Source organism: Siniperca chuatsi, linkage group LG11 (assembly GCF_020085105.1).
Source record: "Siniperca chuatsi isolate FFG_IHB_CAS linkage group LG11, ASM2008510v1, whole genome shotgun sequence".
NCBI lineage: Eukaryota > Metazoa > Chordata > Actinopteri > Centrarchiformes > Sinipercidae > Siniperca > Siniperca chuatsi.
Genome location: NC_058052.1, coordinates 21852250 through 21869072, shown reverse-complemented (window position 1 = coordinate 21869072; position 16823 = coordinate 21852250). Strand labels below are relative to the sequence as shown.

General features: G+C 40.9%; 2 protein-coding genes across 5 annotated transcripts in view; one reads left to right on the top strand and one right to left on the bottom strand.

Moving 5' to 3' along the window:
* Window positions 1–840, bottom strand: part of synpo2la (synaptopodin 2-like a) — a 12734-nt gene extending 11894 nt beyond the window's left edge. The window contains exon 1 of the mRNA XM_044214796.1: window positions 418–840. Coding sequence (XP_044070731.1) covers window positions 418–519 — 102 coding nt within the window. The 5' untranslated portion in view covers window positions 520–840. The remainder of the gene's footprint in view (window positions 1–417) is intronic.
* The window catches only part of si:dkey-174i8.1 (arylsulfatase I), a 17817-nt gene extending 994 nt beyond the window's left edge, over window positions 1–16823 (top strand). Inside the window, exons 2-6 of one of the 4 annotated variants that reach the window (XM_044214800.1) lie at window positions 6936–7105; window positions 10099–10187; window positions 11992–12687; window positions 13533–13865; window positions 13957–16823. In XM_044214800.1, the coding sequence (XP_044070735.1) occupies window positions 12410–12687; window positions 13533–13865; window positions 13957–15034 (1689 nt within the window). In that variant the 5' untranslated portion in view covers window positions 6936–7105; window positions 10099–10187; window positions 11992–12409 and the 3' untranslated portion in view covers window positions 15035–16823. Of the gene's footprint in view, window positions 1–6935; window positions 12688–13532; window positions 13866–13956 lie in introns of all 4 variants that reach the window. The other 3 variants (XM_044214801.1, XM_044214798.1, XM_044214799.1) reach the window with 3 other exon arrangements.

Here is a 16823-nt window from a genome sequence, read left to right as displayed (position 1 = left end):
TATTTGTCAAAAACAAACCAAGAAACCAATGACGACATGTTCAGATTTTCTGGTAAGTATCACTCTAAATATGTAATAACTTTGAGCTTCATGCAGTTTAATAAGAGAAGCAACATTCAGTGGAAGATATGTGACAAGGTTGTCCTACATTCCCAGCTGAACTTGACGTTTAAAGTTCACCCAATCAATCACTGGTGCGCATCTGCATGAAGACCATTCTCAAACAAGATGATGACTCATATTCAGGCCCCAAACCAACTTACATGGCAGCCAATATTCCATTTTAACCTAATCTATCTCAGCTGATGTTACACTTCTCTTTCGTGAAGCTGTTGAATCTAATACAGTTTTCTACTTTCCACTCAGCAAACCATGAAATGTCTGCCTTTGTTCAACCTGCTGAGTGACCTGCCTTACCTTAGCCACCTGCAGCGGTTTCTGATGCTCCAAACCTCCCTGGAGACGAAAGCCCCATGGCGCTCCACCGGACAATGTTATTATCACTTCCTCTGCAACCATTGTTCTGCTCTCTCTGTCTTTATTAGCTTTTCTTCTTTTTCTTGGTTATTTTCCGCTCCTCTTTGGTTTTTATATTTCGTCTGGGGGGCCCTCAGTGTGTTGGCCCCATGGTCAGCGATCAGGGCCCCCTCAGAGAGCTCTGACCTGCTCTTTGCCTGCCACACTGTCCGGGCACTGACTTCTCTCTGAGTCCAGCTCCAAGGCCGACGCTCACACCTGAACACACACACATACACACACTTCTGTGTGCCCACCCACATCCAGAGTGGGCCAACCATCATAGCCAAGGGAGCGAGAGAGGGAGAAGGAGAGAGAAATATGATGGAAGGGGGGTCTGTGTCTGCTTACACTGAGGAATGCCTGCCTCAAATGAGCGAGGGGACGGTCCAGCGCAACACTTGTCCTGTCACTCAGAGCTATGTCACTGGGTTGCTGATAGCCCCTCCAAAAATAGGAAAGCACCAACACCTCTGCTGCTTTGCCTGCTCCTCTGCATCGCAAGGGAAAGTTAACATTCAGAACGTCCAAATGGCACTGTTTCATATCTGGCTTTACAGCTTAGAGGTAATTCGTAACCTTTAGTAGGGTCACAGTAAGACTCTCACATCTCAGGCCTGAGACTTGCCATGATAAGACATTCCACTCTTGATTTTTTACATTCAAATATCCTTTGCTGATAAAAATTAATGATGTAGACAATGAGTGGATTGACTTTGGTGCTTGTAAGTCTTTAATTGCTGAGGCCTGCCAGCTCCTCTGGATCTGGAGACATTCTAGGCTGTCATCATAGAGCCTTTAGGATAAATACTTGTGCAAGCTCTGGATGAACAGCCTGCATAGCTACATTGAAATAAGTTAGAATTATGCGGTGTTGATTGAATGACAAATACTTTGAAACAGAAGGGACCCATGCTTTTTTTTATAAAACCAATACAGAATGTAGACACGGAAAGAAGTGGCAAATGAAGACACAAAAAAAGCAAAACGGTTTCTTGTGGTGTAGACTTTGTTGATAAAAAAATCACAGAGACATCATAATATCTCTCTTTGTACGCAGATATAGATTAATCCCACCACTAATTTACCATTATGCCCAGGAATGTGTCACATTCTTACACCCAGCCAAACTCTTAGATGTGGTGGCAGCTGTGGAGAATCTGAACAAAGACATTTGTGCTTATGCACAGAGGTGCTTTGTGCTAAATGCTAACATCAGCATGCTAACATACTCTCAATGACAATACTATCATGCTGATGTTTAGCAGGTATAATGTTTACCATGTACACTGTCTTAGTTTAGCATGTAAGCATGCATTTGCTAATTAGCACTAAACACAAAGTACAGCTGAGGCTGATGAGAATGTCATTAGCTTTGCAGGTATTTGGTCATAAACCAGAATATTGGATACATTGAAATTTTGACCTGATGATGGGGCTAGATGAAAAGTCATTAAAGCAACTACAAGGAGTTTTTAAGTGGTTATGAAACAGTCTCAATTTAATACTGATGCCTCTGTATGACCTACTTAAGCAAGTGAGACCATCAGCGAGAAGATTGGCTATTTCTATATAGGTATTCTAAATCCCTGTCACCGGATCTGATTCCCTGTGACATCAGATGAAACGATTTACGGCACGCACCACACAGACCTGAAAAATGTTTACGATAGCCAGTTAAAAGGGAGCAGGAGGAGATTTTTCTTTAGAGAATTTTATTTTTGACATTATATTTTGTGATTATGGCTGATACTGGGGCAGGATCAGTAAAGAGAAAAAGAAAATTATTTAGAACAAAAAAAAAGCTAAAAAGGACACTGATAGAGCATGGGCAAAAGCACGAGTCAACCTTGGTTGGTCATTTAACAGATTTAACAGGAGAGAATTTGAAAGGATTCAAAACTGATCCTGAATTGGCCCTCTTTCTCCTAGACAGACTAACCCATAGAGGTATAGGTCATGGTGGACATTATTGTAATACAACTGGCTTATAAAGTAACATTTTATGTTGGCCTTGCTACTGAGCAATATCTTACTGTTGGCTAATTATTATGAAGACATAACATTACTAGGGAATGTTAGTAACTTTAGCTTTCTCAACAAAATTACTATTATAGAGAAACCAAATCTGTTAGTTGTAGGCTTACATATATCCTAGGTGTATGAACGATACAAAACAAAGATTACTTTGTTTCACCATTGTCATATTACAGTTATTAATCTTTCATAGCCACAAATAGACACATTACCTATGTGTCTATTTGTCTATTACACTATGCATTCTGCAAACAGCTGTATTAAAAATAAGTTACGTCTTTCCAAAACAAATGCACACAATAGCAGATCAAGATCTTCACGTCATGAGGCGGTGGAAACCGCTTTTGTCCACAGGAGCTGCCAAAATCATCACAAAATGATGTTCCTTGTAGTTGCTTTAAGATTCATCCTCGTGGCACCAAGGATGTCTGTACTAAATTTCATGGAAATCTATCCACTAGATGTTGAGATATTTAAGTCTGGACCAAAGTGGCAGAAAGACCAACGAACCGGCAGACTGACATGGGTGTCCCAAGAGCCACGCTGCTGGCATGGCTAAAAAAACATGCACAGTGGTTGTAGATTTATAGTAATATTAATATAATACAGTAATATTCAGTCAGGTTCAAACTGGTGCAATAAGAGTGCATTACCAGTTTCATGGATTTTGATTTTGAAATAATGTTGAAACCATTTTTATAGGCACATTTAAACCCCATATTTTACTCTCAGATTAGTTGATTTTGGTACTAGTTTATTGTAGTTGCACCAACTTTTTTTCACATACTGCTGAGGTGAAAAAAGTCAAAGTACTACCTGCAGCCTGGCTTGAACTGAAGGATGTTTTCTTGGGGTTTCCACATAAAATTGATTTAAGTAAATCATCAATACTAGAGTGTAACACACTGACTAAGTGTGTATAACCACATTCACTAAGGCAACACATACTAGTGGCTCAGATACATTTATTGGGTGAAGGAAATAAAATCTAAAATTCTAGTCTGGTTAGTTAAAACTAAGTCATTGGGTCCGTGCTCATGAAGGACACTGTCAAGTTTGATCTAAACTTAAAAGTCATCTGAGAAACTGGCCATACATTTTTGAAACATTTGATTTATGAACCCCATGATCCAGCGTGACTTTGGTTATATCTTTCACATTGTTTCGATCTTTCTCTTCTCTTCTCTTCTCTTGTTCCTTTCTGTTCCTTGTCTTTCCTGTTTTATATCTATATCTTAACTTGAACTTAAAACTCACTCTAATATTAATCTAATTTAAGCACTGAAAAAATCTAACAAACACAAACATCACAATCTCCACTGCACACAGTCTCAGTGGACATACACTTGCTTTAACTATGTTATGTTTTCCTTTGGGGCATTGACAGGCCTTTAAACCTGTTGATAGAGGCTGGATGATCCCCTTGCTAGAAGAGCAACGCTGCCATTATCAATGCTGCAGAAGGTTACCAATGATAGCTACTCCCTTTGGCAGCCTTGCTCTGCAGCTGTCTCCAGACCTCAGGATAGTAACCAAGATCAGTCCGGGGTCAGACACTCAAAAAATGTCATCCTCTCTCCTGGAGACGGTATCAGATCTAACAGAACACCGCAGTTAAAGCAAGTGCTCAACCACACAGATACAATCGATCCAGTTCATATTAGATCTGCATTTACAAAGGGAAAGTGAAGTATTAGACAGATATCTGAACAAACATGTAGTTGTAGATCAGTTGTGCCAACCACTCCCCCTAGTGGTTAAAAGTAAGCTAGTTGTTGGCCTCCTGGAACTTTTACTCATCAGGAGCTCAATAATTACATAATTTTAGTGGTAATTTTTGTCTCTTTTGTGGTTGAAAATAGCTAACATAAGATCTGACAGATTCTTAAGTACCCTCTTGCGTTGGATGTCTCACTTTACACCAAGCTTTATGATACACAAAAAGCAGTTTTCAGCGTGCTCTTAAACTAGCCTGCATGCCACTACATCCACAGATCATATTCTAAAATATACATAAAATATTTTAGGATATGAAAAAAACAGTCTGCACCAGTATTTTAGCTATACTGAGATATAAGGGGAAGTTTTGGTTGCAAATTCTAAACAGTTAAAAACTCACTGGAGTCTAGAGTTTTATAGAGACATTTTTAATACCATTGTTTTAAAGTTCTCACATACCTCGGAGTCCAAAAACCAAAACCTTAATGCTGTCACAGTATTACTGAGAGAGACTTGAAAGACCCTGTAACTTTGTGAGCAATCAGATAATTTCCAAAAACCCAGCAGAGGAGTAAGAAATCTAAGATTAGAAAAATAACAGACTTGTTCAACTTAACCAATACAGTGCAATGTGCTGTTGGCTGTCAGTGACCGTTTCTCTGTCAAACTAAACAAAGACTGCATTGCAGAGAGCTGTGGCTAAGTCATTGGCTGTCTTTCAAGAAAGGTAAAAAGGTCAAAATCCATATGCAGCAGCATGGCTGAAACATTTTACTTTCTCCTGTGGCTCCATATGTTTTTTTATTCCATATGCTTTCTATTGTGTCGTGGCAACAAAATAAATTAAAGTCGTGCATAAGAGTGCAGCAGAGCTTTAACACAGGAACTGGAGGAAGCTGAGTGTTTTTTCCTGTGGACATGGGAAAACTGTTAAGTGTGGAGACAGCTTCGTCCCTCTCATGTTCTCTCTGTTAATTAGTTTGTGTCTGCCTATCTCTCCTTTCAAGGTTTTCTCTTTCTGTTTCTTGGTGTGTCTTATTTTCCCCCTCTTTTGCAACTATTTTTACTGTGAAGAGTGTTAGACATTTTCTCTGTTCTCTCTCTCTCTCTCTCTCTCTCTCTCGTTTTTCTATTTAATGACTTCTCTGTTGGCCAACTTGCCTTCCTAAGAAGACTTTGACAGACAGATCTCTTGAGTTGCAGCAGGCACAGGCCCAGTGGCCTTTAACTGATGCATGTGTGCCAGCATGGCAGACACTGCCAACCAACCACTGCCAGCCCTGCCCCCTGGCTTGGATGAGGTGAAAATAACACTGCCATACTAATAAAGATGTTGTAAGCTGAGCTTTTAGAAAAGGCAGTGCACAAAGTGAACAGTGTATATGTTTAATAAAAGTAGATACAAAAAGTAAGGATGGAGACTATTCTAAACATTTGTGTAATTCATTTAAGACTAGTTTCTTTTAAGCAGGAATATTTAGACTGTGCACATTAATGAGGCAGTGAATGCAAAAATTTAAACATTTTAAAACTTGTAGTTTCTGTTCTATGCAGAGAAATGCATGCAATATAACCTATGCATATTAAAACATTTTTCGTAGAAATTCATTTCCTTTCCACAGTGTAGCTTTAGAGGACATATTGTACTCGACACTATACTGTACCATTTTGGAAACACATTTTATATGACCCTGGAGAGTCTCACATTTTTAAAATGTTAAGTTAAAAAGGTTGGTTTTCCCTTTGAAGGAGGTATACTTCTGAGATTTTGCAATATATTTTTAAACTTTAGACTTATTCTGGGAAGTAACTAAATTATTTAAGCTTTGTTCAGATTCCAGCTTTGTGTATGAGTACTGTGTCATGATACAGTTGATAGTGCCGTCCAGTTCACGTTCTCTCTTTTTGTAAAAACAGTGCTTACTGCATTTTTCACACAGCAGTTATAACCTTTGACAACATAAATCATAAGAATCTGGGGTAATGAGGCCAGTCTCACATTTGTTGAAGTTTATCATAAATTATGAGTGTATTTATCTTGCTGTGTCTTGTTATGGTCCTTTTTTACATGGTCGCCTCCTTAACTAGTTTCATTTACAGTACTGTGAGGTCTATCTTGGATTTTTTAAGGTGCCTTCTTTACTTTTTTAAATTTCCTTTGAGGATTGCTTTGGATTACATGTGTATATTTTGATGAAATTGTATCTTTATTGTAATTTATTGTAATTTCATATAAATATATATGGTGGCCTTCCTATTTGGCCATATGAACTAAATGTGCATTTGATCTATTTTTTAAGTTTTTGTATATAACTCTATATTTCTTGTCATTTTTAAGCTATCAGACTGTGTGTGCAATGCAATTGTAATTCTGTTTAACTACATAATAATGTATGATGGATCTTGATCACATCATGTGAAGCCATATTGCTCACTCTTCCACCTGCAGAAAATGTTTAAATAAGTTGTTCTGGCTTTAAGTTGGTCCAGATCTGAGTTTTTGCTGTGTGGCAGGCCCGTCCTTCAGTTTCACTGTCATGCCAACGCCAGAATGTCTTTTTCTTTACTGCATGAGATGCGTGTTAGCAAAAAATTACTGCTCTAATTGCAACCACTTGAACCACTTTCCTTCACACTGACTGACTCTTGTTCTGTGCCTCCAGCCCGTTTCCCCCTCATACGCTGAACTCCTGACCCCAGTTTGTGACAGACTGTGCTGCATCTCTCCCAGGACTCCCACTGTCCTGGGAAAGATAAGTCCTGTCATCTGCTTCATGACACAGAGGCGGCATCACGCCAGGTGGCCCCTAATAACCTCCGTGTGCTGTCACCAGTGAGTCACACACACACACATACACCTGCAAACCCACACAAAACAGTGGTGTAAAAAAATATGTTATACAACAGGTAACTCTAACCAAGCTATGATTGGTCAAAGACAAAACCAGACTGATAGTTCCCTTCACTGGTTGCTTGGCTGTTTGTTTGTGTGTGTGTGTGTGTGTGTGTGTGTGTGTGCTGTGTGTGTGTCAGTACATGATCCTTCCTGTTTTCCCCCTTGATAGCATTATCTTTAAACTGTGAGTAACTTTAAAGAATAAATGCACGTACTTTGAAAAGAGTTTCCCCTCGGGGATCAATAAAGTATTTCTGATTCTGATTCTGATACTTGTAAACTTAAACACTCAACTCTCAACTTAAAGGTCCAGAATGTAACATTTAGGAGGAGCTGTTTGCAGAAATGGAATATAATATTTGTATGTTTTCATTAGTGTATAATCGCCTGAAAATAAGAATAGTTGTGTTTTCATTACCTTAGAATTTATCTACAGCTGGAGCAGGTCCTCTTCCACGAAGGTCGCCATGACAAACCAATCACTGGCTCTAGATGGGGCCTTTTGCGTTTTTCACAAGTTTCGCAGTCATCATAGTTTCTCCTACACACTTGGAACGGGAGGATGATCCGAGCAGTATTCAAATGGTTGCAAACTGCAATTTCACCTCTAGATGCCACTAAATCCTACATACTGGACCATTAAACATCCACACACAGCCATTGTACCGGCCTTTCTCAAGTGTTGCAAATTTCCACTCCATCCTCTTGAATTTATTATATATTTCTTCCTACTGATATTAATTAATAGAACCAGCTTCTATAGTGTTTGGATGAAAAAAAAAGTCAGCATGCTTGAGGGCCTCCATGGCATATTTCTGAGAAGCAGGGCCCTTTATTATTCCTTCTCTATCATCTTTGCTCTCAATTTGTTTGCATTATTCCTTTAATCCTCACGGTGGCACTCTCCACTGACTGTACCACCACAGTATGCACACACACATACTGTACACACATTGGGCTTGTGTAATCCCTTTCATTTTTGATGAGTCAAAGCCAGCAGTCACTCTCCTCAGGGGAAATGGAGGTACTGTAAAGAGGAGGAATAGGACACAGAGGAAAAGTTTACCCAAAGTTTGTGAATTTGACATAAGGCCACCAGCATTCTCTTTGTGGGTGGTTTGTTTGATGAGACTGAGTCGTCACCCAGCCCTTAGCCTCATCTTGTCAATCCATCACTGAGTGAGGTGAGGAGAATAGCGAGTGGATTGAGTTTCTTGTGGCTGGAAGATGATCCTCGAGTATTTCAGGAGCAGCAGAGCCAGGGTCTCTGTCAGTGTCACCTTGAAGGCAGGTGGGAGTGACGATGTTTGTGTAATGTCTCAGAGCCCCCGTCTGCCAGTTCCACTGGTGTACTGAGAGACAGACTCAACTTTGGACCACCTACACACAGTATATAGTTTCAGTGTATCACACAGCACTAAAAGGTACTATGTACCAGATATTTTTTGTGGGCATAATTTCAACTGTTATGAAAGAGCAGTGTCAGCAGGTAAAACCTGATATTGATGCTATCTGGACTGGCCACATTCCCATAAGTTCATAAAGGTGACAAACTGGAGCTGCAAGACAAGGTTCAACATTAGCCAATCAACCTTAGAACATTGCATTACTCTGTGAGTTGGTCACGATACCATTGTCTATGTCTGCCTTATTTATTTAAAACCTATTTTCCAGCGGTAGGTTGCATCTTTAAAGGTTAATTTTTTCACAGTTTCCTGCAGTCTACCCATGATAAAATATTTGTCTGTCGCAACAATAATGTTTAAATTCAACATACTGTGCCGAGGTTTCCAGTAACATCACAACAAACATGGCTCTACCCTTTTCTTGTTTGTACAGTTTGTACAGCTCATACAGTATAGTACAGTATATGCTAGTAGTACTTCCATAAAGCTATAAAGTCATGATCCTTTTTCAGCTATTATAGTAGGCTACTGTGGGATGGTACTTTGGCACTACAGTGTTGGTCCAGTGCAATTACAGTGCAAAGGCATGGTAACTTGGTCATTGCCATCATGTTACACTGCTATAGTGCTGGTGGAACTTGATTTCTGAGTTTAACTTTTTATATATGCAAAGTTGCCAGGTGCAGCTTTAAATGCATCTTTTAGGAAGATTTTAGAAATCCAGCCCTGCTTTTTGAGTTAGGCAGGGATCCATAAGTATCAATGACATAATTTTCTATTAGCCAGTACTGACCCCCATCTACTGTACCATGCGCATATGGTGGACTATTTGAAATACAAAATAAAATCTCAGATGGGGACTTCTTAACATGAAAAATGTTTTATGTTGGATGATAGGCTTGAAATTAAAGGTCATTTTCAGACACAGTTAGACACACACACGCACGCACTCCCCTACTTTAGCTCTAGCTCAACAGAGTGGCTCCTGATCGAGAGAGTCACTTATTCGTCGTCATGAATAAATCACACCCACTCCTCCTCTCTTCTACTCTGCACCACTGCCTTTTCCAAAACACACCAACACACGCACACACACATGTTCACAAGCAAACACACTGTACAAATACAAACTATGCTATAAGTTGCATCCTTTGCGCTACATAGACACACTATTTCCCCTTTGTTGCACTACAGAAAGGGCATTTGATGATAACACAGTGTCCCTTAAAATGTTGCAAAAAACATTCTACTTAAAAATTGACTTTTTAAACGTTTTATTTAATTTTTGACATCACATAAATCTTTCTCATTTTTTTTTCATCATGGTGGGCCTTTAAAATGCACCTCTGCAGACAACACAGATTATACAAAAGAGGTTTCGCTAATATCATCTCTTTGTGATCCCTCTGAAATATACAGACAGTCGAGGAAAGAACACAATCCCTTGCTCTCTCTACGCCTCAAGAAGACATTTGTCACTTTCCATTTTACAGCCCCCCTCCCTCTCCTCCCCCCTCTTCACAGTAAAACGGAGTTCATGTCGTGCTGCATTTCCCTGAGGCAAACTGATGGCTACACCCAGAGAACCAGGCGTACATACACAGCAAGACAGAGTAACTGCTCCTTTTATGCCACTTTGTTTATGCTATACTCTTATTTTAGACACTGAAGCTTTCTTTTTCTGCACATTATTTCTTTTTGTCTCACTGTTAGCCCTCTTTTTTCTTGTTGTTGTTACTATTGCTCAATTTCAAGTTATATATTCCTTTTCAAATGTTACCGTTTCCCACCAATCCTTTCATCTAATCCATTTCAATGTATCACCCCCACCCACTTTGTCAGCCTCATTCTTACATCATCGTCATCTTTCCTTCTCCTGCCATGGATCTCAATCTGTCCAGCATAGGCCTCACTTACACTGTGGGCAAAAAGCCTGTGAAATTTCCCACAGGGTGAGGCAACATGAGTTTGCTTCTACAGCGCAGGAAATGGACTAGTATCTGAGGCATTGATTTCCTCTTAGTATTATGGGAAGGAGATGGCAGTGAGGTGAAGGCTAAGAGCCTTGTGGTCGATACACATTCTCATCACAACACCGGATGTTCCTCCCTAGTCAGATTGGTTTCAATGCCCCGGCACAGGCAGTAATCGTTATTGGGTGACTCTATTAATTGAGCAGTGTCAAGCAACAAAAGAAAGATGGCAGGGGTTATTTATTTTTTGTTAGGGATTTACAGTATAGTTTGAAATATAAGCTGTAGCAGTTATAATAGCACTTTAATAGGAGTGGCAGTGAAAAGAATAGCAGTAATGACAGTATTAGTGACTAATTCTGGTAACCGTGGTAGTAGTAGTAATAGTAGTAATATATAATGCTTTATTATGGACTCTTTGTGTAACTTTGTTACACACAAAAGACACAAAGCTCTTATGTAATACTGACTGCTGAATTGAGAGCAAGACAGGTCTCTCCAGATTTTTGATCTGACTGATGTGTTTGTTTGATAAGCATTACCTATTTTTCTTTTCTTTTCTTCCCTGTCAAATAAATCTTGCTAACCTGACTTGCTGCCATTATAACATGCTTGTTTCCACATCATTCCAAATGTATCTGGTTCATGGGACCTTTTCACAGCAGATGTTTTGACTTGTAATAACAGGAAAATCACAGGTGGAACAAATAACATTAATGATGGCACTGATCCAGTATTGCATTGCATGAATTAATAATGGTATTAGTTACACGTCTGTATGACATGTAAAAATTTGGTTGAACTGACCATTTAAAGGCCCTAAAAAACTTATTTTCACAAACTCCATACAAAGACCGAAGGGTAATAATAATAATTGTGGTTTATGGGAGTTCAGGACATATAACATGTTAATTGGTGAAATGTAGAGGTGTTTTAGGCTGATTTTGTTAACTTCAGACAGAGCCAGGCCAGCTGTTTGCCTCTGTTTCCAGTCTTTATGCTAAGCTAACCGGCTGCTGGCTGTGGCTTCATATTTAGAGGACAGAGATGAGATTGTTATCGATCTTATCTCACTCTCAGCAAAAAAAGCAAATAAGCGTATTATTCCCAAAATATTGAACTATTTCTTTAAGACCATTGTTTTATCAGTATTTATTCTTTTATGCACCACATTCACAAAACTCTTTTGCTTTGCCATTATTTCATTCAACTCATGTTGTTCATGTTTTTCCTGTCTATTCTCCTGTGATGTTGGCACTGACTGCAGGTTGAGTTTGTGTTTTGTACCTTTATGACCAAAAGTTGACCATTTTAAGCTGATCTTGACTTTCCACAAGTAGTTTTTCTTGTACTTAGGTGTTGTTAGCCAAGAACAAAATGTCTGTTTATACTGTCTGTATAGTATATATGTGTGTCTGGTGTATGTGTGTGTGTGTGATTTCAGTAGCCCAGGTCTTCCCAGCCATCATATGAGGCGCCTGAAAGTACAGAGGAATGTAGCAACGAACTGCAAAGACAGAAGCCTCTGTCTCTCACACACACACACACACACACACACACACACACACACACACACACACACACACACACACACACACCTCTACCAACTTCTTGCCCATCTTAGAGACAGCAGTTTTTCTCCACCCACCACAGCAGCTGGCACAAGCTCAGCCCCATCTCACAAAACCAAGAAGAAGCCCCAGAAAAAGACGACAACTCATACTTAATGGACAGATAAGACTTTTGGACAAGCTCCTCGGTCACACAGATCTGCCCATTTTTCTGCAGTAGCGATCCAGTTTGAGATTTATTGACTGCAGACTAAGCAGAACAGAAAAATACAGACAAAATCATTGCTGGAGATGAGGGGAGGAATCTGCTCTGTGTTTTTCCTGGTGATTGGGGTGACCTTGCTCAGTGGCCTTGGCTGCCTGGGTGTACACAAGTCTATGGAAAGGCCCAGGCCCCCACACCTTATCTTTATCATGGTGGATGACCAGGGTTACGGAGACATTGGCTACCATGGCTCGGACATCCACACTCCTGTGTTGGACAAGCTGGCAGCAGAGGGGGTCAAACTTGAAAATTATTACGTCCAGCCTATCTGCTCACCCTCTCGCAGTCAACTCATGACAGGGCGGTGAGTAATTACATCATTATTACGATCGGAAAATGATTCAGTTACTGCATCTGTTCTCATATGATATAATTATGCATAGGATTTATAGGCTTTTTGTCTTTTGCTAACATATATAATGGTGTATTCAATAATGGGGCAGCTTCCAGTACAAGTAAGGCCATAAAATAAAAGTACCACCTTTAGAGCCAAGATCAAGTACTAAATTATTTATCTTATCTAATCAATAGAACAAAATATACCTGTATTCCAAGTTATGGATGTGTATGAAAAAAGCAAAGAGATCATTTTTCTTCTAAAACCTGTTTTACTGGAATAAAATCCTGTTTCGAGACCTAAAAGTACAATTTGATTGATCATGATATTGGCTACAAAATCAGAACTGATCAGTTTTATTGACTTCAGTGTGTTGACTGCTTGAGAGGTATGCCACAGAAGCTGTCTCACATCGTAGCGATATCAAAACTAATAAACTACACTTAATCTAATCTTTAAAGGGCAAATCCACAATAAAACAGTATAAAAAACAGCTATTGTATTTCTGAGTCTGTTCTGAATTTTTATTATCTCTGTGGAAAACTGGCCAAATGTAGATAAAGTGACCTAACACTGACATATTTTAAGTGCAGATTTTACAAAAAAGTAAAATTACAGCTCCTTATCATAAAATAATTCTGTAAAATCACTGAACATCTTTGCTTGATGATGTGTTACAATATGAGAGTATCCAAGGGTGCAATATTTCTTGAACCATCTGTGAAATTTCCCATTATTGTGCTATTATGATATACATCTTATCAAGACACTGCTTTCTTCTCATCTTCTCTCACACTTTCACATCTTGCCAGCTACCAGATTCACACTGGACTCCAGCATTCGATCATCCGACCACGTCAACCTCTCTGCCTGCCTCCAGACATTCCCACACTACCAGAGTGTCTGGTTGAAGCTGGATACTCCACACACATGGTGGGGAAATGGCACCTGGGCTTCTGCAGGCCGAGCTGCCTACCCACAGGACGTGGCTTTCAGAGTTTCCTGGGCACACTGACTGGCAGTGGAGACCATTTCTCCTATAAGAGCTGTGACGGGGCTGAAGCTTGTGGATTTGACCTGCATGACGGAGACAGGCCTGCCTGGGAGATAACCGGCAACTACTCCACTCTGCTCTACATAGAGAGGTGAGCATCAAGGTATAAATTAAATTAAACAGATTCATACATACAAAGAGACAAACTCTAAAAATACTTTAAAAACCCTCTGTCCAACCAGAGTGAAGCAGATCCTGAGGAGCCACGAACCCCATAAACCACTCTTCCTCTATCTGTCCCTTCAGGCTCCCCATACACCCTTGCAGGTACCAGACCATTTTCTGCACCACTATGATTCCCAAGGCAATCGTCTCAGGCGCCACTATGCAGCCATGCTGAGCTGCCTGGACGACGGGGTTGGAAAAGTGGTCCAGGAACTGAAGACTAGTGGGCTCTATCAAAATTCAGTACTGATCTACTCATCTGATAACGGTGGGCAGCCGCTCTCTGGGGGGAGCAACTGGCCACTGAGAGGTGGCAAAGGGACCTACTGGGAAGGGGGCATCCGGGCTGTAGGCTTTGTTCACAGTCCCCTCCTGAAGAGGAAGGGTGTAGTCAGCAGAGCACTGATCCATGTTTCTGACTGGTATCCCACATTACTGGGGCTGGCCGGGGCCCTGCAGTCCCACCGTGGCCTAGACGGTCACGATGTGTGGGGGACCATCAGCGAGGGCCTACCCTGTCCTCGCACTGAAATCCTATTCAACATTGATCCTGTCTCCAGGAAGCCCGGGGAGCCATATGACAAGGCGTTGGTACTCAATGGCTTTGGGATCTGGGACACAGCCGTAAGGGCAGCAATAAGAGCTGGGGACTGGAAGCTATTGACAGGAAATGTAGGTGACGGGGACTGGATACCACCACAGGCTCTTCCCAGTGGTCCAGAACGGTGGCAAAGACTTGAGAAGCGGCGCAATAAGCTGGGGAAGTCAGTTTGGCTGTTTAATGTTACCTGTGACCCCTACGAGAGATCTGACCTGGCGGAAGCTCGTCCAGAGGTAGTGAAACATCTGCTGACCAGGCTGGCAGAGTACAACCAGACAGCTGTGATGGCCAGGAATCCACCAGATGATCCTATGGCTGACCCTGAGCTCCACGGAGGGGTGTGGAGCCCCTGGCTGGGCCTGGAGGGGGATAGTGGAGAGGCGGATGGCAGGAAAGAAAGGATGATGAAGATTAAGCATTGCAAACTATGCAAATTAAAAGCCCTCTTCAAGAAGGTGGGGTCACGCCTGCAGAGGAACACTCTGTTCTTCTAAGTGTCTTGTCTAGCAACATTAATTGGACTAAAGGGTTCAGTATGCTTCAAACGAACTAGGTTGTACGGAATGTCGTCTGAACATATCTGAAGGCAAAAGTGTTGATACCTGTTCCATACAGACACACTCAAAGGCAGCGCAAAAAAAAATAAAATTCCTGACAGGAATTCACTGTGTTGTCCTTGGCTGTGCCCACAAAAAGTGACAGAAGTAGCTGTGTGAATAATGAAAAAAAAGAGCAGTCAGCATGCTTGTTGTATTGTCGATTTTGGAAAGTTGCAAAAATTAGAGATGCAGCCAATCTGAACATCAGAAATTTGTGAGGGTAGGCGGTCTCAGACGCTGTTTGATGATCTGACAAGGACTTCATTTGAAGCATACTGACGCCTTAAACCAGGAGGAAGTGAAAGGGAGAGACAGAGACAAACAAAAATACAGACCAGCAAACAAGCAGGCAGGTCAGATAGACAAGACAGACCCAAAATCAAATACTGAAGGTCGGCAGAGAAACAGGCAGCCTTACAGACAAAGCAGACAGGGCTGTGCGGCTGGCTGAGCAAGCTGACTCACTCACTGTCCTGCGGCCAAACTGTAGCAGGGTGACTTTGGGCCGTCGTTGGACTGTGTAGGGAGCAATGTGTGTGTCATTGTGCATGTATGCCTGTATTCATGAATAGTTTGATTAATACAGATAGAGTGCGTGCATGTGGAAGTGAGGCCTGAAGTGACGGGAAGAGGAAGAAAGGCACGGACGGTGACCTCTCGATGTCTCATCTCCTAATCATCCAAGAGGACCCTTTAAGGATGACAAAAAGACACCCACGGGGGTTGTTTTTGTCAAATGTCACCTTGTTCTTTTGTTCTTAGGGTTTATACAGATTAATTTCTGCTCATACTGTAGCACACGCTGCTGCCTTTGAAAGACCTCTGACCACCACACAATGTCCAGTCCCTGCAGCAGTTACTAACCAACAAAAGCTCAGTAGCTGACACTATCAGTCTTTTCTGGACTTTTAAATGTTACTTAACTCATCTACTGTGTTATAAAATGCTGGAAAACTGATTCAAAGGATCCAAATAAAATCATGAATGCAAAAAAATCAATCATCTCATGACACAATCTCTGCAGAAAGTCATGGACCAAACCTGTTTGGCACTCAGAAAAAGCCAGCTTTATTTTACAGGTCCGTAAATTTCCTAACAATTTACAAGATGTTTCCTGGCATGAACAATGTAATTTGGTACTGATTATAAGGAAAATAGAGAATGTTAAATTGGTACCTCTGTGGTAAATGTACCTCTGTATCTGCTTGCATATGACAAATAATATGTGGTTAGGGAATGGTTAGGCTTAGCTAGGCAATTAAACACAAAGGAGAACTCCACCGATTTTACGCATCAAAGTCTGTTTATAAGTGTTAGGGGTTAGGGGGGTACTACCGCATATGGGAAAAAAGTTGTATAAAGTGGCTCCAGAGGGAGCTGCGTGAAATCTGATCAAATTACTCAAGTGATGTCATTTGAGTCATCGCTGGTTGAGGCTGAAGACTACAAGTTTGAAATTTTTAAAAATCAGAGGGTGTGGAAAGAAGTGAGCTTACCAGACCTCTGTAGCCCGCTCCTCATCTCTACTTGAGGCTAGCGGCTCAAGGCTACATTAGCTGCTACTAGCATAATACACCCAAATCTCTGACTGAACTGTCTGTGGCCACGTTGCATTGTGGGTTATGTAGGCACCAGGTTTTGACAAGGAAGAAGAATGCATGGAATAAAAAAGATTATATTTCTG